Source organism: Engraulis encrasicolus, chromosome 9 (assembly GCF_034702125.1).
Source record: "Engraulis encrasicolus isolate BLACKSEA-1 chromosome 9, IST_EnEncr_1.0, whole genome shotgun sequence".
Lineage (NCBI taxonomy): Eukaryota > Metazoa > Chordata > Actinopteri > Clupeiformes > Engraulidae > Engraulis > Engraulis encrasicolus.
The window spans coordinates 46,748,488-46,773,901 of NC_085865.1; the positions used below are offsets into that span (position 1 = coordinate 46,748,488).

A 25,414-nucleotide genomic window follows, 5' to 3' on the forward strand; every position below is an offset into this window, starting at 1 on the left:
TAGCATCAAAGAGAGTCAGTAGACAATCTGAAGAGGCTAATCCTGTCATAGAATGATAAAAAAAAGTTTGCAGACTCCTCACTCCAAAACTTCTGTCAGCCTTTTTCCTGACTGCTGCATCATCTCTCCACCCTCAACAAGTTAGCATGTAGAAGTAATACGTAGGATGGACTTTGCCAAGTTTTCCTCCTCTACAGTGTTTGTTAATTTGACACACTTGTGCTTGCCGTCTATCAGCCCCTGAGACAGAGTCGGTGTCCACAGCTCGTCCAGCCAGAGGCTTCACCGCCTCCCCGTCCCCGTCCCTGCCCCCGTCCCCATCCCCCACCACAGGGCACGGCCACAGAGCTGTGCCCATTAGTCCCGACAGTATTCCCAGTACAGGTTTGTTATGTCAAATGGTGGATATCATCATCCCATCCCCATCATCCATCCAACTCCCTTGACCATTGCTATGCCTCCATCAAACAAGCATCACGCTTTGCCATGCAAAAGTACACTGCAAATTTGACCTGTAGAGTCGAATTTAACACTCTCTGTGTACTAAATGAACACTGCAGAGTGTACTGTACATTGCCATCCATCCGCTTTGCAGTGCGTACTACTACACCCAGGCATCAACCAAGCATCTCGCTGCGCCTCATACATTTTCCAGTGTTAATTCAACACAGGGAGATGATTTTAACGCTCATAGAGTTGCTCCTACTCTCTGTGTACTGAATTAACATTGAAAAGTTTACTATAACATAATACATGCCATCCATCCGCTTTGCAGTGCATAGGCCTCACTGTACTGGCAGTAAGGAGTACAGTGAGCCTAATCAAACGAATGTGACCGCCTATGTTGGCAACAGGTGCTGTAATGAAATCCACTTACAGCCATCATGGAAGCAAGGACTTGCTGACATGAAGTACTTGTTTTTAGGAGGAGCATCCCTGTACTTGGAGTAAATAGACCAACTAGTTGTCAATTGACAGTTGAAACTTCAGAACAGAAGTTTGGCTGGCTTTCAGGGTTGGACTGGCCATCTGCCTTAATGGGCATTTTCCCGATGGGCCCGCACCCTCATAGGCCCCTATTTTCAGAAATTCCAGGCCCTATTTCTCCCCTAGTCCAGCCCTGCTGGCTTTTGACTACTAGTGCAGATGTGACTGTCTGCCCAAGTATCAAGTATCTGCTTCTAACACGAAAACCCCTGACTTCCAACTGACTGCGTGCCAAACACTGTAGCCAGCTGTAGTTTAAGTCTACATATCCTACGCCTTCTACCTGCTCCAGATTACATTCTTCCGATGTACCTAACAACAAGTATGTGTCTGCCAAAAACCCCAATATACAATATATGTGTTTCAAAAACCAATACTGTACTCTGCATGTATTGCCAAAAGCCCAGCATACACTACATGCATTGCCAATAGCCCATGCTGTACATTTTATTGGCAAAACCCCCAACATACAGTACAGTACATGTCTTTTCCCCTCTCCGGACTAAATAATTGCCTAATATACTAGTTCTATACCATGCAACCCTGCTCTTTCCCATGCAGACCCAGTGTCCATTCTTATCCAGTCACCAACTAGGATTACATACAGTATGTGTGATGCTTACCATAAGCCATGTCTCCCATTCATCTAACTCTTGTCCCCTGCTAATTTAATATATTGAATTATATAATTATAACATAAGATGCATCTTGTTAATATTATCTTAGTTCAATAAATGTATCTTACCATGGCTAGCCTATATGTTGTGTTTCTCACTTCATGTAAAGTGGTTCTCATGTGAAAAGATTTATTTTTGTTTTTCTTAACCCACAGTGGCGCCTGAAAGTGAAACTAACATAACAGCTGGTTCTAAGTGTAAGTGTGTGTCTCATGTCTCTTCTCTTCATCTGACGTCTTGTTGAAGACAGTTACTGATAGTTTGCGTAGTGTCTAGGTACCTGTAGTTTATTTTGGGCTAGTTGGATTATACAATTACTATTTTTGGATGAGCTTGGAAACACATAGGCCTACTGTACACACAAGCATGCACGTACGCACACACACACGCACACACACACACACACACACACACACACACACACACACACACACACACACACACACACACACACACACACACACACACACACACACACACACACACACACACACACACACACACACACACACAGTGGAAATCCCCAATAAACTGAATCAGTTTACTTTCCTGTACACGGCCACAGATGTTAATGTTACAGGCTTACAGTCACATAATGCAGGTATGTCAAAGTAGCCAGTGAAATCATAGAAAATGTAATGCTATTAAACATTAAGCTTAAAAAGCAAATTTGACTTTATTTGTTTTAAATGCTCCATCTCTTGGTTTTGGACCTCACTGAGGTAATCTGCAAGGCCATGATAAATGCATTCCAAAGCTATTTTCTTGCTAAGTCAGGGTGGAACCACCTTAAAGAGCAACAACAGGAGAAAGAAAATCAACAAATAAGATGGCTGCTGTTTACAGCACGCCCACCTATTAGCATTCCCCTTAGAGGGCTTTTAAGCACTTAGCAGGCTAAAATGCACACACAGGAAACTATAGGACATAACTGGGGGAAGGTGTGTGTGTGTGTGTGTGTGTGTGTGTGCGCGCGCGCACATACATGTGTGTGTGTGTGTGTGTTTGTGTGTTTGTGTCCGTGTGTGCGTGTGTGTGCGTGCACCCTTGTGCACGTGTGTGTTTGTCTCAGTGTGTTGGTATTGGGGGTTGGCTAATGCTAACCATTCTATCTCTCTACTATATCTCTGAGAGCTACTATAGCACAGTTGTGCTGCAGCTCCTGCCATCGCAGGGCTGGATCTGGCCCAGCTGTGGCCCACTTGTGTTGCATCAGGCGAGTGTTGCTAGGGGTTGAGGTCCGAGGAGAGAAGGCCCATTACCTCAGCAGGCCTCAGGGGCATAGGCTCATTATCACACCCTGCTTGGAAGGAAGCACTCGTGTGTGTGTGTGTGTGTGTGTGTGTGTGTGTGTGTGTGTGTGTGTGTGTGTGTGTGTGTGTGTGTGTGTGTGTGTGTGTGTGTGTGTGTGTGTGTGTGTGTGTGTGTGAGAGAGAGAGAGAGAGCGTTCGGGTGGAAGGGTGTATTTGTGTGCATGCCGGTGGGTGGTTTTGTGTGTGTGTGTTTGTGTGTTTGAGTTGTTGTGTTTGTTTTTCTTTGCATGCTTCATGTTCCAGCATGTGCATGTAATGGTTTGTGTGTATGCGTGGTGGTCCGCTTGTTTTTACAGTATCTCCAAATAGTGTGTGTTTGTGTGTGTTTGCACATTTGTGTGTGTCTGTGTGTGTTTGTGAGGGGAGGGGTTGTGCGCGTGATAGGGGGAGGTTGTCTTACTTCTACACAGTTTCTGAAGAGAGACTGAGAGAGAGAGAGAGAGAGAGAGAGAGAGAAAGAGCGAGAGAGAGAGAAAGAGTGAGAGAGAGAGAGAAAGAGTGAGAGAGAGTGTAAGAGAGTGTGAGAGAGTGTGAGCGAGTGTGAGCGAGTGTGTGTGTGTGTGTGTGTGTGTGCCTGTGTGTGCCTGTGTGTGCCTGTGTGAGTGTGTCTGACGCCACTGGAGTGAAATGTCGTCTGCGAGAGCGATGAAACGGAATTATTACGTAAACACAAACATAGACACAGACATCAGGCACAACAACACCCAACACACTGTTGATTCAGGGCATCACCGTCAAAACAAGTGAAATAGCTGAATGGCATATTAGACGTACAATATGATCCTCATAGGAGGGCTTTGACTGATAATCGGAACTATTCTAATCTAGTGGAATGGATAAGGATCTTTTTTTTCTGGTGTATGGTTCTGGTTCGTGTACTGTGGTTTGTGGTAGCTAACTAACTAAATATCATACATTATGGTTCTCCAGCTGCTGGATCGGGAACTGTTAAACCTCCGCCTAGAACCCAGAAAGGTTTGTCATGTTGTGTGTGGGCACCCCTCAATGGGGGTGGGGGTGCCCTCAATCCCGACTTCTCTCACTTCCCTATCAGGCTGCCTCTCCCCCACACCCCACACCCCTCCACTGCCCAGCCCCATGACCCCAATCCCCCGCTCGGCACACCTTCACCTTCTGAGCACACAAATCCAGTGATTCACAAACAGGCTCAAGGAAGTAAAAAAAAGTCCTGCCATGTACAGTACTTCGTACAGTATTCTGTCTGATCCTCTGTCTCCGTGCCTGTGTCTTCTTCAGTAGCACAGATAATTTTGCTCATTAGCTCGTCTGTGTGGCCAAAGAGTTTTAGCTAATTAGAATCAGCTGGTTCAGTGAATGGAGTGGAACAAATAGGCCTACTGAACATGGCAGGACTTCTGTTACTTCCTGGACGCGTGTGCTGTCTGCTGCTGCTTCTGCAGCACAGAACAACAGGAGAATCTCAGCTGTGCTGAGGTGCATGCATTTCTCGAAACCATGGTTGCTAACTACGTTAGCCACTTTGTTGTTTGCCATGCAATTTCCCATCGGCAACTACCCAAGTTGCTAACTGGCTAACAACTACGCTTTCGAGAAATGCGCCCCTGTACTGTAAAGCATGCTTACCACTGCTCTTTATCCACAGCACTTGCTCTCATGGTCCTGTGCAAGCAAGGGGCTCCGTGCACATCCTGTCTCTGCAACCCTACTCTGCAACCCTCCTCCTGCCTGCGCAATGCTCCTGCTCCCTGCTCCCTGCCAGTGGACCATGCACTGTACGAGTGCAGCCATGGGGAAGGTGTAGAGGAGGGGCTAGGGTTTGCAATTTAGGGATGGAACAACGCTTGGGAATGCTGCATGGTTGCTCCTTCACGCTGCGTTTCTTTTCTGCACAGAGAGAGAGAGAGCACGAAAAAGATTGACTGCTTGTGTGTGTGTGTGAGTGTGCACTGTCATGTGTGTGTTGTGTATCGGGCTATTGGTCACGTTGCCTTTGCTGCATGTTTGCTACTTCACTTTTTGTGTCTGCACGGGACTGCAGCTGCCTACGCCTGGAGCTTTCACATCTTTGCCACGGCCAGGGATGTCTCTCCTGCCTCCCTTTCCTCCCTGTACCTTCCCTGCTGTACTGTACTGTAGTATGTCTCTCACCTGTGGCTGCGTTTCTTCTTCTCGTCCACCAGAGGGCAGTGGTGTCATCATCGCCGTGCTCATCATCTGCGTGCTCCTTCTGGCCATCCTGGGAAGTGTCCTCTACTTCCTGTACAAGAAGGGCAAGATCCCCTGCGGCCGCTCAGGAAAACAAGACCTGTACGTCCACTTCCCCATGTCTAGTGTGCTCTTCCTGTCTTGAGAGTGGCTAGATTTGGGGTCTTGGCTTGTTGTCTGGGACCTAGCCAGAATTATGAATTTTATACCTTAAATGTAGCAGTACTGGACATGTGCTTACTATGAATATTGCGCTTGCTATTACAATATTTTATTCATAACTAGCTAAGGTATGTCTTGCATTTTGTTTTGATATGACTGAAGCATCTATCTATCTCCCTTACAACTGTTTTTGACTCTTAAATCAGGTTGGCTAACTGATTGATCTTACGTACATTTATTCTGTCATTTGTAGAACAAAGGAGAAATCGAATAAAGATGCCATCATAATGGAGATGAAGACAGACAAGTCGGACGAGGCTGTGCTCCTACAGGGTGTCAACGGGGACAAAAAAGCCCCCTAGTGACCAGGTAACCATGGACACAGTCACACATCACCTGGGCCTGGGTCAAAGACGTGCAAAATGGCATTGTCATTCAGTGTAACGTATACCTTCTGCTGACTGTAACGGTAAAAAAACATGATTTTTAAATAGTTTAAAGTGAATGGATGATAGCCAAGGCTTTCATGAATTCACTGGAAAAAAAATAAAATAAAAAGAGTCATGTTTTTTACAGTTATAGTCAGCAGAAGGTATCCGTTACACTGAATGACCATTTCCTTTTGCACGTCTTTGACCCGCCTGCACCTGTTTCACAAAAGCGCCGTAACTACTCTGGCATCACCGTGAAAAAGGTGGCAAATGAAAAAGAGGCAAAGAACCAACTAAGCTGCTAACATAGCGCTCTCACTTTCTCTTGTTTTTCTCCATATCTTCTTCCCCTCTCTCTCTTTCTCTCTCTCTCTCTCTCTCTCTCTCTCTCTCTCTCTCTCTCTAAATCATAGAGTGAAGTTCACAGACAAGCAGTCGTGCCTGTGTTGAGTAGAGAGAGGGGGCGGCGACCGCAGCAGTCTTATCCAATCCCCTGCCCACATGCCACTCAGGGTCCAACCCACACAAAATGGCCTCCCATGCCTCTTTTCCACTGCCGTTTTTGTGGTAGGCCTACAGCTTGACACAGTGCGACTCGGCTGCCACTTTTTGCTTTTCCAATAGGCATGACACGGCTCAATCGTAAAGCAAAAAGTGGCGGCCAAGTCGCGCTTTGTCGAGCTGTAGGCCTGCCAGAAAACCGGCAGTGGAAAAGAGGCACCAGTGTTTCACCTAATCCCTACATATCCTTACACACCCTCACAAAACTCAACTCAAAACAAAATGGATACCAAAGATGATCCTCCTCCTCCCATTGCAAATCCTCTTCCGATTCATCCATCCAACATTAAGATCATGTCCGTGTGACAGTTGCTACATCAGGGTGAAGACTGCACCAAATCCCCCTTTTGGCCTCTAACATGCCCGAGGGTGCACGTCCAACACAGCCACTAACCTGCTTGGCAGTACACAGCAAAGAAACCCAGTCAACAACACCACCGGAAACACTGATCCTGATATTAAGCATAACTTCAAAATGCAGCTGCCAAAATCATCTAGTGCGCACACACGCATGTGTGTGGACACACACACACACACACACACACACACACACACACACACACACACACACACACACACACACACACACACACACACACACACACACACACACACACACACACACACACACACACACACACACACACACACACACACACACACACACACACACACACACAACCACCAAATATCCCACCAGTGATCTCTCCCACCAGTCCTGCCCATTTGCAGCTTCACTTCTCCTCTACAGTCCAAAGCCACATCACACCACATCATAGTGCAGGTTCAGTTGTAAGTTTAGGAACATTTCATATAGATTTTTCCATTCAGCATTTTTTTTACTTCTAGGACCCCCCCGAATACAAATCCACCTGTTTCCAATTTTTTCCTTAATATTTACTGGGAAATCCAAGATGTCTGCCATTGTGTACAGAACATTCGCCATTAATGCTGTATTAAGGATTGAATTTCTTCAGTTAATCTTTTTTTTTTACTTCCAGGACAACATTTCGTAGAAAACCACTTGTTTCCAATGTTTTGCTTGTTTTTTAGTGGGAAAATCAAGATGGCTGACATCATATTTGGCAAAATTGGCATATTTAGTATTTTTTAAGTCTATTCAGCCATTGTTGACTTTTATTGGTAATATTTGTTGCATGACTGAAGTCAGCCATCACATAAACTAAATCCATTACAAAATCCAAGATGGCCGACATTTCATATAGCAAAATCAATATTAGCATAATGCTTTCAGGTCTATAAAGCAATTCATTTGTGAATTTAAGCACATAAGATTTTGTGCAGGTCCAAATTATTGTTCAAACAAAAATTACTATGAATCAATTAATGTACAGTACCTGTTATGCAGTGCTACCTGTACAGTAGCATTGCATATACACTGGTTTGGCTGCCTATGTCAAGGCCAAGGCCTACAAAGTTGCTTCAGGGTCGGCTTCAGCTTATCTGAAGGCTATGAAACCAAATGTTCTGCCTGGGATGCTGCATTCCTCCAATTCCAACAATCTTGCCATGCTCTCAGACTGCTCACAGAACTAGGCTCTTTGGCATGACAGTCAGTGTACACCCCATGACCCTAGTAATGGCCACACTATCATACCTTTGTAAGACCTTTGGCATCATGAAGTATTGGTGGCACAAGTGTGAATGTAAATTGTGTCTACCTCCAGAAATGTTGGGCCCCACAAAAGATTTGATTTTTGGGCCCCCATAAGCGCCCCTGTCAGTGCTGTCAGTTGCTGTCAGTGCTTTCAGTGCTTGAGCCCTTTAGAATCTGTAACATCTTTCCCCCTCTAGTGGCGCCCATGTCTGTGTCAATGATGCTACAGAGTATTCTCTCTATATTTAATGTGTGGAATGAGGTAGTCCTATTGCCCACTCTTCTGGATAGTTGTTTTATGAAATGAATGAATAGGATTTTCTTGTACTTCCTGATCAGTCTATGGAGTTTAGTTGGAGGCAACTGGCCTTTTTTTTTGCAACCGGTAAATTGCAAGCCAACATTTGCGCACAACATTTAAAGCGTGTCATGTCACCCCAAATTTCAGATGCTCTACCTCCAAGACTGAGGCATCGTGAGGATGGACAGAGGGCTCCACTCCTGTCATAAATCACACCGGCTCCACCTGCTGCTATGCTATTGAGATAAGGGGTCAGTTCAGATATAGATGAGATCTAGGTTATTTGCTAGTTCAAGGGTTTTTGGACACCATGTTGAATTTTGGCAAAATATGAGATAAATGTTGATAACATTTCATGTAATGATGACAGTTATGTGCCTATCAAAATATTACCAATAGTCGTACAATACTGCAGAATGGCTTAATAGACCGTAGCCCCTTAATGCACGCCTTACCTCCTGTGTGCATGCTGTAATAGTCATTGAAAGTTAACCACCATAGCACTACATACTATGACATGACACAGGGGCCTTTAGTAAGGCACTACGGCTTGGTCATGCCATTCTGGTAACAGCAAATTTATAACGCCATGTCTTAATGGGTTTAAAACACCAAAATGTCCTTATTTTGCTATATTGTCAGCAATCTTGGATTTTGCTTATGAAAGTTAAAGGGAAAATTAAAAACAAGTTGTTTTGTATTCAGAGGGGGTCCCTACAAATAAATAGGATAAGACACATTATCTGGTCATAAAAAGAGCCGTTCAATGCCTTTTCTGATGTCATGTTGAATTTTAACAACAGATTGAATAATTTTTTGAATGAAGTTCATGTAATGACTGACTGAACAGTCCTTTATCCATCGTGAATATTACAAATACAAGAAAAAAACAACGACTTTAGAGACTTTAAAACACCAAATACATAATTTATGCTACTTTGTACATGTCATGTCAGCCATCTTGGATTTTGGTACTAAAACTTAAGGGGCGGGGGTGGAAACAGGTTGTTTTTTGTTCAGGGGGTGTAAGAAATATAAAAAACACCAATTCCAAAAATGTATATGACATGTTTCTTTCAATTACATTCAATTGTGTTAGAATATGACCATATATCCGCCATCTTGGATTTTGGGCGTTTCCACTTCAGAAAAAAATTGGAAACAGGTGGATCCGAAGACTATGGGGTCTGTAGTTGATAAAAAACACAAATTGAAAAAATCTATATGAAATGTTCCTAAACCTTATTTTTGGGACAATTGAACCTGCACTATCACATCCCCCCAGGCCATGGACTCTTAACCTCTGTGCCCTCTCCACATCTAGCCTAAAGTCCTACTGTCTCTCCAGCCCTGCCCGGAGAGATGCTTTTGGGAGAGATGTCATAAAAGAAAGTAAAAGTAGTTCAGAAAGTTAAAAAAAAAAAAAAAATCAGATCAAAATCACATATTCCACACAACCAGCTCAGAATCACCTGGTAAGACCTTTGTGAAGTCAACTGTGTTGGAAGTCAACGTCAAAGCCACAAAGTTACAAAGCCTGGTAGTTTTCTGAACTACTGGTTTCTTACTTTTTGTCAGCTCTGGCTCTAGGAGTCGTATTGTTATGTCAAAGTGTCCCCCTAGAGCAGTTACGCGATCAGTAGCTCCTGGTTGTGCATTGTGTAATGTATATATGATCTACTGTATATAAAGTCCCAGACAGCAGGTGAGCTTCGGTCCAGATCTGGTGCTGAAAAGGGCTTAAACCAGGCCAGATTAGGGCCTAATCAGGGCCGTGTGTGTGTTCCAGACGAAACTTTAATGTCTTGGTTCAGATATTTAAAAAATAGATGAAGAACTTTTTTTTGTGAAGTGTAGTGATCACAGGTCCATATGTAAGACGCCTCTATTTTTATTAGTGTTTTTTTTTGTTTTTTGGCTTTGGTTTGTATTATTTTTGTAAGGATGTGTTCAGAGTTGTTTGCTCTCTTGGTCTTATGTGTCGCCTCCTGCTGTGTAATCTCTTTTAGTTTTATGACCATGAAAGTATTTATATGTCATCCAATTGCCATAGAGTATTGTTCAAAATATGAATGACTGCCTGCTTCATTGGGCTACGATTTTAAGGGCAATTCAAGTGAGGACTGGTGAAGAACTGTGATGTTTTAGAGAGGGCTTATCTGAGACCTACCATTTTAGTGATTATTTAGAATAGTTTCTTCCAACCCATTGTAGAGCACTCTGCAAACTAGACAATCTTGCTCTTCTACATGTAAACATTTTAATTTATGTTTGTTTGTTGTCTCCCATGTTCACTTCTGCCTCATTGAAGTCTGTGCACTGAATATTTGATGTTGTTTGTTTTTTGTCATTAAATCATCATAAAAATCATAAAAACAAATACATATTCCTTTTACCTCCACTAACATACTTCACATCCCAACACATAAGGGAAAACCATGACAGATCAAACTCTTGAGTTGTATCGCCATCTTGTGGTAGGAGAGAGGCTTTGCCAAGGGCCTAAGGAGATAATCCACGATAATCACTTTTTTGTGGTTATGTTTTTCTACTTCTGTCTTTGGTTTTGTAGTTTGTGTCATCTTTTTACCTGCTGTATGTGATGCACTGTTGTTTTATGTTCATTGTTTTTGTAACAAAGATTTACAGTTTGACCTTGGCTGATTTTAAGCAAATTGAAGAAAACCATTTCTATTTAGACGTTTCACTGGCAATCTAAAATAAGTTGTTACTGGCATAGTCATATTAACATATGATGAATAAGTAATAGTATATTATCAATACATAGTTCATATGGCTATGATGACAGGGTCCAACGTCAGAGCTCTAACCCTTCCATAAACCCAAAATTGGTTTGCACTGCACTACATAGCCCTGAGCTGAGTCTATATTATAAAGGTCTTCGCCATTTCATTTGGCACAGGTCTCTTGACCAGTATTTTGTGTTGAGCTTTTAACTTGCTTGTAGGTGATGACGACAGTTCCATAGTTTTTTTCCCATAGAACTTGGCAGATTCATCATCCTCAAATATGTTTTTCATCAGTATAATCTACTGCACTCTTATCTAGTGTCAGACTGCCATTCAAAGCACAAATGCACTTAATTTGCACCTCTATCCAACACTGAATTATACATAGTCTAACCTTATTCCTCAAAGTTAATGTCAGAAAGCCAAGTTATACACAATAACAAAAAAAATCTATTTTTTATGTTTAGAAAGGAGAATAGATTTAGCCATTTTTTTCAGTCAAACTGGTGTCCATGAATCCTAAAATGGATGACATGTGAACCCCAAAGCTTAAATGGTGCCCATCCATGACACCGAGGAGCCCACCAGAGACCGGTCATGACAGGGTCACTTCGCAAGTCTATAATGTCCATTTCAAACTAGTACCTACTCTCTTTACTTTTGCCTGTGGCCTCGTGCTTTGCTGACGTCCCGTTTCAGTGGAGAAAACAATTTCCCATTGAAAATCACGACTGAAAATGAGAAAATTACCTTTGACTTGTGCTTTTGCCAAATAATGAATAAAACGGCTATCATAAATAATTAATACACGGCTATCTATCGTAAATGATATTTTGCCACAAGCAAAAGGAGAGGATAGGAGCGTAGATATTGAAAGGGAGATTGAAGAGTCTCAGAATAAGACTTTATTAAAAAAGCACCAGTAATCTGAGGTGAACAGACTCACCATCACAGACAGACTGAAGCATGTTTCCCTAGGCTGTCCAAGTACTATATCTATTCCACCGATTTTTTATTTTAATAGCCTACACTTCTAATTATTTCTATCCAGTATTTCTATGTCAAGTCATTTGAGGGTTTTTGTCCGAGGCCTTTTCTCCTTTACTTGCTTTATAAAATGTTCTTCTTCTGTGCCTTTAATGAAAACAAAACAAAATAAAAAACTGAAAACTGAACCAGCTTGGTGTCATTGTTTCAGTGTTGGTGGATCCTGGCGGCACTGAGGAGAATTCAAGCATTCAGTAATCTATGCTATACTGTGATGGAATTGTAACACTCAGAAGCTTGATATGGAGTTTGTCTGGTTGCACACACCATTTTATTTGAGAAAAATACAACCCAGAAAATAATGTATCACTCTGTGTTTTAATGAACGTTGAAAAAAGGTTAATATATACAGCCAGATATAGCCTACCGTAACGTGGCCATATGTGGTGTTATCCAGACAGTACTAGCCTGTAGGTTAAAGTTTGCAATGTTTCAACCTCTTCTGAATTAACTTTTGATTACCTCCGCCAAGGAGGTTATGTTTTTGGTCACGTTGGTTTGTCTGTTTGTTTGTCTGATTGTTTGTTTGTCAGTAGGATAACTCAAAAAGTTATGAGATTCGGATGAAACTTCGTGGAGTTGTTGTAAATGACCAAAGGAACAAGTGATTAAATTTTGGTGGTAATCTGGATCTCACCGCTCGGATCCAGAAATTTTGAATTGATTCTTCACCATTGCAGAGTAGTAGTGCAGGTTCAATTGTCCCAAAAATAAGGTTTAGGAACATTTCATATAGATTTTTTCAATTTGTGTTTTTTATCAACTACAGACCCCATAGTCTTCGGATCCACCTGTTTCCAATTTTTTTCTGAAGTGGAAACGCCCAAAATCCAAGATGGCGGATATATGGTCATATTCTAACACAATTGAATGTAATTGAAAGAAACATGTCATATACATTTTTGGAATTGGTGTTTTTTATATTTCTTACACCCCCTGAACAAAAAACAACCTGTTTCCACCCCCGCCCCTTAAGTTTTAGTACCAAAATCCAAGATGGCTGACATGACATGTACAAAGTAGCATAAATTATGTATTTGGTGTTTTAAAGTCTCTAAAGTCGTTGTTTTTTTCTTGTATTTGTAATATTCACGATGGATAAAGGACTGTTCAGTCAGTCATTACATGAACTTCATTCAAAAATTATTCAATCTGTTGTAAAAATTCAACATGACATCAGAAAAGGCATTGAACGGCTCTTTTTATGACCAGATAATGTGTCTTATCCTATTTATTTGTAGGACCCCCTCTGAATACAAAACAACTTGTTTTTATTTTCCCTTTAACTTTCATAAGCAAAATCCAAGATTGCTGACAATATAGCAAAATAAGGACATTTTGGTGTTTTAACCCATTAAGACATGGCGTTATAAATTTGCTGTTACCAGAATGGCAATGACCAAGCCGTAGTGCATTACTAAAGGCCCTGTGTCATGTCATAGTATTGTAGTGCTATGGTAGTTAACTTTCAATGACTATTACAGCATGCCAGAGGAGGTAAGGCGTGCATTAAGGGGCTACGGTCTATTAAGCCATTCTGCAGTATTGTACGACTATTGGTAATATTTTGATAGGCACATAACTGTCATCATTACATGAAATGTTATCAACATTTATCTCATATTTTGCCAAAATTCAACATGGTGTCCAAAAACCCTTGAACTAGCAAATAACCTAGATCTCATCTATATCTGAACTGACCCCTTATCTCAATAGCATAGCAGCAGGTGGAGCCGGTGTGATTTATGACAGGAGTGGAGCCCTCTGTCCATCCTCACGATGCCTCAGTCTTGGAGGTAGAACATCTGAAGTTTGGGGTGACACACCTTAAATGTTGTGCGCAAAGATTGGCTTGCAATTTGCCAGTTGCAAAAAAAGGCCAGTTGCCTCCAACTAAACTCTATAGACTGATCAGGAAGTACAAAAAATCCTATTAATTCATTTCATAGAACTATCCAGAAGAGTGGGCAATAGGACTACCTCATTCCACACATTAATATAGAGAGAATACTCTGTAGCATCATTGACACAGACATGGGCGCCACTAGAGGGGGAAAGATGTTACAGATTCTAAGGGCTCAAGCACTGAAAGCACTGACAGCACTGACAGCACTGACAGGGGCGCTTATGGGGGCCCAAAAATCAAATCTTTTGTGGGGCCCAACATTTCTGGAGGTAGACACAATTTACATTCACACTTGTGCCACCAATACTTCATGATGCCAAAGGTCTTACAAAAGTATGATAGTGTGGCCATTACTAGGGTCATGGGTGTACACTGACTGTCATGCCAAAGAGCCTAGTTCTGTGATCAGTCTGAGAGCATGGCAAGATTGTTGGAATTGGAGGAATGCAGCATCCCAGGCAGAACATTTGGTTTCATAGCCTTCAGATAAGCTGAAGCCGACCCTGAAGCAACTTTGTAGGCCTTGGCCTTGACATAGGCAGCCAAACCAGTGTATATGCAATGCTACTGTACAGGTAGCACTGCATAACAGGTACTGTACATTAATTGATTCATAGTAATTTTTGTTTGAACAATAATTTGGACCTGCACAAAATCTTATGTGCTTAAATTCACAAATGAATTGCTTTATAGACCTGAAAGCATTATGCTAATATTGATTTTGCTATATGAAATGTCGGCCATCTTGGATTTTGTAATGGATTTAGTTTATGTGATGGCTGACTTCAGTCATGCAACAAATATTACCAATAAAAGTCAACAATGGCTGAATAGACTTAAAAAATACTAAATATGCCAATTTTGCCAAATATGATGTCAGCCATCTTGATTTTCCCACTAAAAAACAAGCAAAACATTGGAAACAAGTGGTTTTCTACGAAATGTTGTCCTGGAAATAAAAAAAAAGATTAACTGAAGAAATTCAATCCTTAAAACAGCATTAATGGCGAATGTTCTGTACACAATGGCAGACATCTTGGATTTCCCAGTAAATATTAAGGAAAAAATTGGAAACAGGTGGATTTGTATTCGGGGGGGTCCTAGAAGTAAAAAAAATGCTGAATGGAAAAATCTATATGAAATGTTCCTAAACTTACAACTGAACCTGCACTATAGGGCGAATTTTGACATTTTAGTTTCTAACTCCACAAAAAGAAGGCAGAAAGGCACAGTTTAACAAGTGCTCTAGGCTTCCTTGGCGCACTCTCTGAGTGCTTTTCTAGTTTCTATTATTATTACCGGTATTATGATATTATGATTTAGAAAAAATATATATTATTAGACTATTATTATAATTATTATTATTATTATTATTATTATTATTATTATAGTCTGGGTGTTAATTGCAGTCATTTACATTTTTACATAATGTAGCCTAAAAGTCCATTAAATAAATAACAATAATAAATAATGAATAATGGGCTGATCTGCAAACTGCCATTTGGAGTGGGAGAGAGATGATCACTGCAGGAATCTGTTGTGATGTCACAATGGACCAAAGTTCCAATGGTGATGTCAGAGCATAACAACCTCAAACACTCAGTCATTCTACAGAGCAGCAGACAGCAGCAACTAGAGAGAGAGGTGAGTTCATTTCAGGGGGGGATTTTATTAATTTAATTAATTAACATAGGGGCCTACGTCACCCTTCAGGAGTGGGTTATTGTGGGGGGATGTTTATGAGGGTATTTCTGGGTGTTTATGTTGGGGTGGTGACAATGTGTTGAGATTGGATGATGGTTAAATATGAATGTTGTGAAGGTACAGCAGATGGGCGGGGATTATGGGGTACTAATGATGAGTTTGGGGATTTTGTACTGTGGGAGGGGGGTAGGACTGGGTGATCATGGGCTACAAGAGGTGTGTGTGTGTGTGTGGTGTGTGTGATGGTGGTGTGTGTGTGCGGGAGGGGGGGTAGGGGGGGTTAGAATGCAGTATTAAGTGTGTTAAAAGGTGAGCAAAAGTGAGTCCAGCTTATCTCTAATTAATTGTATCAAATTGTTACAGTAGTAATACAATACAATAGTATTGTTACAATAGTACACTATGTGAGATTTTTAGTTGTTTATTTCCAGAATCCATGCTACCCATTCCGTAATGTTACCTTTTTCATGAATACTACCACCACCATCAAATTCAAAGTAGGCCTATGCATTATGACTGGAAAATTGCACTTTTCATACATGAAAAGTGGGATCTTCTCCATGGTCCGCCATTTTTAATGTCCAGAAATAGCCATTTTTAGCAGCAAAAATGACTGTACTTGGGCCATACTAGAAAATGTTTGTTTATTACTCAGTAAACTTTCATGAAAATATCAAATTTGGCAAAAGGCAACCCAGTTTCAATGAGCAGCATAGTTGCAGTACCTTTTTTGACCATTTCCTGCACAGTGAATACATCTAATGGATCTCATTGAAAGATAGTGTTGCCATGGATACATGACATCACAATGGTATTGCTATCACAACACAAAAATGTAATTTTTACTGTGCCACACAGAATACTGTAATCATAAAAAGAAGATCCTCTTGTCATCAGAAGAACATGACATCATAATGGAAATATCTTGTGATGGCTGTTGTTAAATCCAAATGAACGAATGATACACGGATTCCAATGCAGTCCATTCAGGTAGAATGTATGGATGGATTAGAATCAGGGTTCAGGTTGAAGATAGCCTGTCAATCTTTGGAATAGGATAATAGCCTACACATTTTGAAGGTGCACTGTGTAAGATTGTGGCCAGAATAGGTATTGCATCTGTGCTTCTCATTGAAATTGTGCTGCTAACTAAGTAATAATCTAGTATTTACTAGTATGACCAAAGTACAGTAAATTTTGCAGCTAAAAATGTCTTATTTCTGGAAATTCAAAATGGCGGACAATGGAGAAGATCCCTCTTTTCATGTAGGCCTATATGAAAAGTGCAATTTTCACTGCCATGTTGAATAATTACAATTTGATGGTGGAGATTATTTGCTCGAGTATTTGTCAAAAAGGTCACATTTGTGAATGGGCGGCATGGATTCTGGAAATGAACTACTAAAAATATTACACATTGCACCTTTAAAGGTACACTGTGCAGGAAATGGTCAAAAAAGGTACTGCAACTATGCTGTTCATTGAAACAGTTGCCTATTGGAAAATTTAATCTTTTCATGAAAGTTTACTAAATAATAAACTAAATGAAAAAAAATAAAGGGCAGGAAACTGTGGCACTCCGGTGTCTTATTTTTTACTTTTTTCAAAGGCAAATAGACTGCCCAACGTTTTTTGACCTACACGGTCTTTGTCAGGGTGTTAGGCCTACTGTTACTGTTAGAGCACCCGTGTAAAAAGGTCTGGATCCACGCAGCACTTTTTTTTAAAATAATAAACTAATATTTTAGAGTATGGCCCAAGTGCAGTCATTTTTGCAGCTAAAAATGTCTATTTCTGGAAATTCAAAATGGCGGACCATAGGGAAGATCCCCCTTTTCATGTATGAAAAGTGACATTTTTCCAGCCATAATGAATACTTTGAATTTGATTATGGTGGTAAGTATTCATGAAAAAGGTAACATTAGTGAATGGGTAGCATTAATTCTGGAAATAAACAACTAAAAATCAAACACAGTGTACCTTTGAATAATGCTATGCCACGATGTAGACATGCAAAACCAAAGACTTAGTTAAGTTTTCCCTTTCTCAACAGAAATGCACTGTAGCAAGCTATTAAAAAATATTCAGGAGGAGGCACATCATGAAGAGAGGCGTTAGCGTGGCGGGGGACCGGGACACTCTAAGTGTTGCCACCCAGCTGTCCCAGGGCCAGTCCTGCCCCCCCTCAAGACAGGACACATTGCCACGGTGAGTAATTTATTATTCTGCTGTCTGTATTAGAATTTGGAAACACTTTGGTTAAAGAGATGCAGTGGGCAACAAAAATATCAGAGAATTCTCCATCTGCACATTTGTCCAATAATCAAAATTGTAAAGGCGGACGTTTCTCGGTTCATCAAATCTAGTGTAGCAGAAATGTGCACTTACGTAAACAAGTTGATAAGCAGACAAATGTCTGCCTTTAGAATTTTGGCGAGGGGAAAAATGTCCTGATGGACAACTGTTCAAATGCCGAGCTATGCAGACATATTCTATACCTTCTTTATTTTCACAATAAAAGGTCCTCTTTGGATATGGCCAGTTGCAGTTCCACAAATACTGAGATGGAGAGGAGTGTTGAACTAGAGAAAAAAGAACAGAAGGAACTTGGAAATGGCCTCAATAACAAACAGGAACATGAACTGGAAGAAATAAAACAAAAATTGATGGCAGTGGAAAAAGAAGTAGCAACACTTAAAAAAGCCTTAATGGAAGTGGCAAAAGGATTGGAGCAACAAAAGAAAAATGAGAAACAAGATTTGAAGGTTCAGGAAGAGGACATGCATAAACTGCAAACAGAACAGATGATGCATGAAAAGCTCATGGAGCACAAAACAAACTTGACAGAGCAGGAGAAGAAACTAAATGAAGAGAAGGAACTAGAACTGAAGGAATGTGAACCGAAACAACCGACCAAACAGGAAACAGAAACAAACGTAACGAGAGAAAAGCTGGTGGAGCAAAAAACACACTCAAAGGAATTGAAGGAAAAAGAGAGAGAATTTATGGGAGAAGAAAAACAACTGGTGGAGAATGGAAGAGAACCAAGGGTACAAGGAAAAGGACACATCAATGAAGAAAATGAAATGTTAGAAGAGGAACAAGAATGGGAAGGAAATATTGAGGAGGACACTGAAAGGCAGGAGATTGAGCAGGACAGAACAAGTGAGAACGAAGGTGAGAGTGAGATGGCCAGTGAATCAAACACTGACACTGTGGTTCCGACAGTCAAAGCAGAGCAGAGAGAGAGACTGGAATGGCTTATAGGAGAACTCGAAAAGTGCGAGCAATGGCAGGACATGCAGACCAGGTTCATGGACATTCTGAAGCTGAAAATGTACATGCTCTTACATAAACTGGACGGAAATGATGGAAACGCAGAGGAGATAGAGAGGATGGAAGAGGATATGTCAGAAAAGATGGCAGAGATGGAGAGATTGAGAAAGGATACAATGCAAAGAGCGCAGGGCCAAAACACAGAAAACATTGCAGGACCTAGGATAGCTGTCCAGATAGGTCATGAAACACAGCGTGAGACACCAGAGATGGATGTGGAGAGAGATGAGTCTGAGTGTCTGAGAGCTGTGACAGATCAAAATGGTCAGCACAGTGAGGAAACGTCAGAAGAAATAAACAGCGCCTCTGCAGAGAAGAGGATAGAGGCTATGACAGACATGCTACAGTTGTCTGACTGTGCCGTAGAGGAACAGCAAAGGAAAAAGGACACCATAAAACCACAGGGGCAAGGCATAGGGACAGACAATATTACACCATTGACAATGTGTATCCAGAAAGACAACAAGAAACAGCCTGAGGCGGCATCAGAGGTGAAGGTGGACAGATATGATGAGCCTGGGCCATCAGACGTAGAGGTGGACAGATATGAGGAGCCTGAGGTAGGCCTACTTGGAGGTGAGACAGAGCACAGTGCTCAGGGTTGTGGAGAAAAGACAGGTGAATTGGACTGCACCACTACAAAGATGAGGGGGGAAGCTGTGACGGAGAGGACACGAGTTGCAGAACAGACTTTAGTCCAACAGCAAAGAAAGATATGGGTCCTGGAACAAGTGACAGCAGAGCTGACTAGTAAGTGCACAGTGATGGAAATAGAGAGAGCGAAACAAGACCTGAGGATTAGCCAACTGGAGAGTTTAGCAGCACAGATGATGAACACAATCGCAGAGATGGAGAATCGCGATGAAGCAGAACAAAGCAGAGAGGAGAAGGGGAACGCAGAGAAGTTGGATAGAATAACAGAAGATGCTGATGTCCATGTAAGACAAGACAATGAAAAACCAGCAATACTGGCGTCGTCTGAAAAAGTGACAGCTCTTGGAGAAGGAATGTGCGGACGAAATGACTTAGAGAAAACAAAGTGGACCTGTTTGGACGGTGATGTCTTGGAATTTTTCCGTCAGAGAGAGGAGGAGAGACACAGACGAGAAAATGGATACAAAAAGCCCAGGATGAGCTTGGACAGAGAGATGACCCTTCATAGGGAGGCAAGGAGAAGAGAAAGGGATGCGAAAATGAAAGCAGCAGAAAAGACAAAAACACACAATGAGACAATGATGATGACACGTGAACCAACGTCATGGAATAACTGGTCGGACTCAGAAGACACAGAGTTCCTGAAAAAGAGAGATTTGCTGAGGGCACTACGAGAGATGGACGCTTCAAGAACCAAAGAAGATGAAAATGAGAGAGAGATGACAACAGCTCATTGCAGTAACGCAATACATGCAGAGAGCGAAGGTGGACTTAGGTCTCTGAAAACAGAGGAGGAAAAAATGAGGAAAAAAATGCAAATGGCTAGAAGACGAGAGAATTACAGAAATTTCATGAGGGAAACGACAAAAAACACCCTGCTGAATTTGGAGATCCTCCGCAGGAGAGAACTGGACAGCAGAGCCATGGCGACTGCTAGATCGGGAAACTTCAGGCCTCATGAACATCTGATGGATAACAACAACGCAGAAAGGGTGGGACACAGCTGCACTGGCAGTGCTCAAAGCTGTAGGTCCAAAGCGAATCACCTGTATACAGGCATGGTAGGAACGGGGCACAGCGGCTATGGGGGTGCGGGAAGCTATATGCACAAAGAGAATCAAGGACCTAGGATAGCTGTCCAGATAGGTCATGAAACACAGCGTGAGACACCAGAGATGAATGTGGAGAGAGATGAGTCTGAGTGTCTGAGAGCTGTGACAGACCAAAATGGTCAGCACAGTGAGGAAACGTCTGAAAAAATAAACAGCGCCTCTGCAGAGAGGAGGGTAGAGGCCGTGACATACATACAGGTGTCTGACTGTGCCGTAGAGGAACATCAAAGGAATGAGGAAACCATGCTAAAACCTCAGGGGCAAGGCATAGGGACAGACAATATTACACCATCGAGAATGTGTATCCAGAAAGACAACAAGAAACAGCCTGAGGCAGCATCAGACGTGGAGGTCAACAGATATGATGAGCCTGGGCCATCAGATGTAGAGGTGGACAGATATGAGGAGCCTGAGGTAGGCCTACTTGGAGGTGAGACAGAGCACAGTGCTCAGGGTTGTGGAGAAAAGACAGGTGAATTGGACTGCACCACTACAAAGATGAGGGGGGAAGCTGTGAAGGAGAGGCCACGAGTGGCAGAACAGACTTTAGACCAACAGCAAAGAAAGATATGGGTCCTGGAACGAGTGACAGCAGAGCTGACTAGTAAGTGCACAGTGATGGAAATAGAGAGAGCGAAACAAGACCTGAGGATTAGCCAACTGGAGAGTTTAGCAGCACAGATGATGAACACAATTGCAGAGATGGAGAATCGCGATGAAGCAGAACAAAGCAGAGAGGAGAAGGGGAACGAAGAGAAGATGGATAGAACAACAGAAGATGCTGATGTCCATGTAAGACAAGACAATGAAAAAACAGCAATACTGGCGTCGTCTGAAAAAGTGACAGCTCTTACAGAAGAAATGTGTGAACGAAATGACATCGAGAAAACAAAATGGTCCTGTTTGGACGGTGATGACTTGGAATTTGTCCATCAGAGACAGGAGGAGAGACACAGACGAGAAAATGGATACAAAAAATCCTTGATGAGCTTGGACAGAAAGATCACCGTTCATAGGGAGGCAAGGAGAAGAGAGAGGGACGCTATGGAAGCAGCAGAAAAGACAAAAACACACAATGAGACAATGATGATGACACATGAGCCAACGTCATGGAATAACTGGTCGGACTCAGAAGACACAGAGTTCCTGAAAAAGAGAGATTTGCTGAGGGCACAACGAGAGATGGACGCTTCAAGAACCAAAGAAGATGAACATGAGAGAGAGATGACAACAGCTCATTGCAGTAACGCAATACGAACAGAGAGCAAAGGTGGACTTATGTCTCTGAAAACAGAGGAGGAAAAAATGAGGAAAAAAATGCAAATGGCTAGAAGACGAGAGAATTACAGAAATTTCATGAGGGAAACGACAAAAAACACCCTGCTGAACTTGGAGATCCTCCGCCTGAGAGAGATGGACAGCAGAGCCATGGCGACTGCTAGATCGGGAAACTTCAGGCCTCATGAACATCTGATGGATAACAACAGAGAAAGAGGGGGACCCAGCTGCACTGTTAGCACTCGAAAATGTAGGTCCAAAGCGAAACACCTGTATACAGGCATGGAAGGAGCCGGGCACAGCGCCTATGGGGGTGCAGGAAGCTATATGCACAAGGAGAATCACCGGTATACAGGCATGGAAAGAGCAGGGCACAGCGCCTATGAGAATGCAGGAAGTTACATGCACAAAGAGAATCAAGCATATACAGGCATGGAAAGAGCGGGGCACAGCGCCTACGGTAGTGTGGGCCACTCAAGGCCTAGAGGCTACGTCGACATGGCGACAGCAACAGAAGGAGAGAGACACAGTGACCCACAGCCTGATGGTTCCCAGGGACAGAAGCAAACAAAGAGAGGGAATTCTGTGCTGAGGTGGCTCAAGAAAAGATTGAAGAACCAAAGAGGACAAAAACGAGAGAGAGATGACAACAGCTCATTGCAGTAACGCAATACATGCAGAGAGCAAAGGTGGACAAATGTCTCAGAAAACAGAGAAGGAAAAAAATGATAAAAAAAGATGCAAGTGGCTAGGACACGAGAGAATCAGAGAAAAGTGATGATGGAAACGACAAAAACACCCTGCTGAACTTGGAGATCCTCCGCCGGAGAGAGCTGGTCAGCAGAGCCATGGCGACCATTAGATCGGGAAACTTCAGGCCTTATGAACATCAGATGGATAACAACAACACAGAAAGGGTGGGACACAGCTGCACTGGGGACACTGGAAGCTGTAGGTCCAAAGCGAATCACCTGCATACAGGCACGGAAAGAGGAGGCCATAGTGCCAATGTGGGTGCGGGAAGTGACATGCATAAAGAGAATCACCTGTATACAGGCATGGAAAGAGTGGGGCACAGCGCCTATGGGAATGTGGGAAGCTGTTGGTCCAAAGAGGATCACCTGTATACAGGCATGGAAAGAGGAGGCCATAGTGCCAGTGGTGGTGCAAGAAGCTACATGCACAAAGAGAGTCACCTGAGGATAGGCATGGCAAGAGCGCAGCACAGCGCCTATGGGGAATGCGGAAAACTACATGTACAAAGAGAATCACCTGTATACAGGCATGGAAAGAGCGGGGCACAGCACCTACGGTAGTGTGGGACACTCAAGGCCTAAAGGCTACGACATGGTGACAGCAACAGAAGGAGAGGGACACAGTGACCCACAGCCTGATGGCTCAGACAGAGGCAAACAGAGAAAATTCTGTGCTGAGGAAGCTTATGAAAAGATTTGGATTCGAGAGCGGAAAATGAGGACCAACATGTGCAACAAAAATACTGAAAAATAGCAATTATGTATTTTTGAATATCAAATGTATTGTGGTTTATTCTTCCCACATGGTAAAACAAACAAAAACAACAACAAAAATAAGTTCAAGCAAATAAAGTAAATTCAGCATCAAAACTCACTTAGTGGTTTTTTTCCGTCCAAAATAAGTCATTGTTTATTATTATTATTTAGCATAGGTACTGTTGTACTGGTCCTAGACACAGTGTCGGATTTATTACCATACATTATGTTACCATACATTTAGCACTACATTACATTACACTTAGCTCTTTCATCCAAAGCGACTTACAGTCATCTGCAGGGTAGGCCTATTGGTTACAGTCTCTGGAGCAATGTGTTAATTGCCTTTCCCAAGGGCACCTCAGCCATGGATGGATGAAGGTGTAAGAAGAGGTAAGAGTGGGATTCAAACCTGCAACCCTCTGATACAACCATAGGCAACAGCTACACCATTCAGCATTGCATTTAAAGGTGGGGTTGCAGGTTTACCAACGTTCTTAATAATTTGATCATGACATCATGTTGGGGACTCCCATAGATATCATGGAAGTCCCTATGGGAGTCCCCAACATGATGTTATAATCAAATTATTAAGAATGTTGGTAAACCTGCAACCCTTTTAAGTAAATACAGTGGTAGGCCTGGCCTACCATACATCTCAAACCCAATGTTGTTATCTGTCCACCATGTAGAAGTAAAAAAGGCTTGGTCACTGGCTGTTATTCCTCCTTCACCATACATTTCCTGTCATTATGACTCCTGAAAGGGGAGTGGCACTTTAACCTTTTGATAAAATTAGAATTCAAAATTGGAATAAATTTGATCATAACTCCTTACACCTTAATTCATGCCTGAGTGCCCAGCAGAGGTGGAAGAAGTACTGAAGTTGTGTACTTAAGTAAAAGTAGAAGTACCCTGCGAAAAAATTACTCAAGTGAAAGTAAAAGTTGTTTCCCAAAAACGTACTTAAGTAAAAGTCCTAAGTACTAACTTTTAAATGTACTTTTCAGTACAAAAGTACAAGTAGGCCTACTCACGCAATGGCTGTCTTTCTCCATGTCTACCTACTTGATCCAATAGGAAAAAGTGTCTGCAACGGTTTTCGGTTCTATTTGAACATGACTATGGAGTCCTGTTAATGTTTTTAAAAGTATATTTTCTGTCTGGGTGTCAATTTGGAAGAGGGGCTTGGTCCCGCCTCCCTGCCCGCAGCTGAGGCTACTGAAATATCCACGAAACACAACAGGAAAACCTAGGATAAATGTAACTAGTAACAAAGTCTTCTCCTAGACATGTAAGGAGTAGAAAGTACAAGTAATTGTCAAAAAATGTAATTGAGTAAAAGTAAAAGTCTGCATTTTTATTTTTACTCAAGTAAGTACAAATTCCAGAAAAAACTACTTAAGTACAGTAACGAAGTAAAAATACTTAGTTACGTTCCACCTCTGGTGCCCAGACCAAAGACTCTGGGAGTCAGGGAGACTGAGACTGCTGCAATACAACCCAGGGGTGCATTTCTCGAAAGCGTAGTTGTTAACTACGGTAGCTACTTTGTTGGTCACAATGCAATTTCCCATTGGCAACTACCCAGGTTGCTAACTGCTAACAACTACGCTTCCGAGGAATGCACCCCAGAACATTAAAACAGAAATAGAGTAAATCCTTTTGGAAAGCTGTGAGAGATTTGCCTGATTATCATCGACTTTCAAATCTCATACCGAAATGTTGGTCTGACCAAGAAGATAAAGAATAATGTTTCCCAAATGGCCTGGTTAACCTGCCTCCCTCAGTTTGCTACTGGTCGAGGCCAGAAAAGGCTGTGCCGAAGTATAAACGAAACATTTTCTTAGTCCCAATAGAACGTCTCTGCTTAAACCAT

At 42.1% G+C, this 25,414-nt stretch overlaps 2 protein-coding genes across 6 annotated transcripts in view; both read left to right on the forward strand.

The window, feature by feature from the left end:
* Positions 1-6,387, forward strand: part of LOC134455914 (cell surface glycoprotein MUC18-like) — a 73,129-nt gene extending 66,742 nt beyond the window's left edge. For 2 of the 4 annotated variants that reach the window (XM_063207271.1, XM_063207272.1), the window contains 3 exons: positions 5,140-5,266; positions 5,580-5,695; positions 6,171-6,387. In XM_063207271.1, the coding sequence (XP_063063341.1) occupies positions 5,140-5,266; positions 5,580-5,688 (236 nt within the window). In that variant the 3' untranslated portion in view covers positions 5,689-5,695; positions 6,171-6,387. Of the gene's footprint in view, positions 1-237; positions 385-1,819; positions 1,862-3,907; positions 3,953-5,139; positions 5,267-5,579; positions 5,696-6,170 lie in introns of all 4 variants that reach the window. The other 2 variants (XM_063207269.1, XM_063207270.1) reach the window with 2 other exon arrangements.
* A 9,160-nt stretch (positions 6,388-15,547) lies between these two features.
* On the forward strand, positions 15,548-23,649 carry LOC134455915 (myosin-6-like). 2 transcript variants are annotated; one of them, XM_063207273.1, is made up of 3 exons: positions 15,548-15,584; positions 17,698-17,852; positions 18,166-23,649. In XM_063207273.1, the coding sequence occupies exons 2-3, from the start codon at positions 17,746-17,748 to the stop codon at positions 22,688-22,690; spliced, it is 4,632 nt and encodes a 1,543-aa protein (XP_063063343.1). In that variant the 5' UTR covers positions 15,548-15,584; positions 17,698-17,745; the 3' UTR covers positions 22,691-23,649. The 2 variants fall into 2 exon arrangements, with proteins under 2 accessions (XP_063063343.1, XP_063063344.1); XM_063207274.1 differs by lacking the exon at positions 15,548-15,584 and adding an exon at positions 16,515-16,583 and having other exon boundaries at positions 17,803-17,852.
* The last annotated feature ends 1,765 nt before the right edge of the window (positions 23,650-25,414 follow it).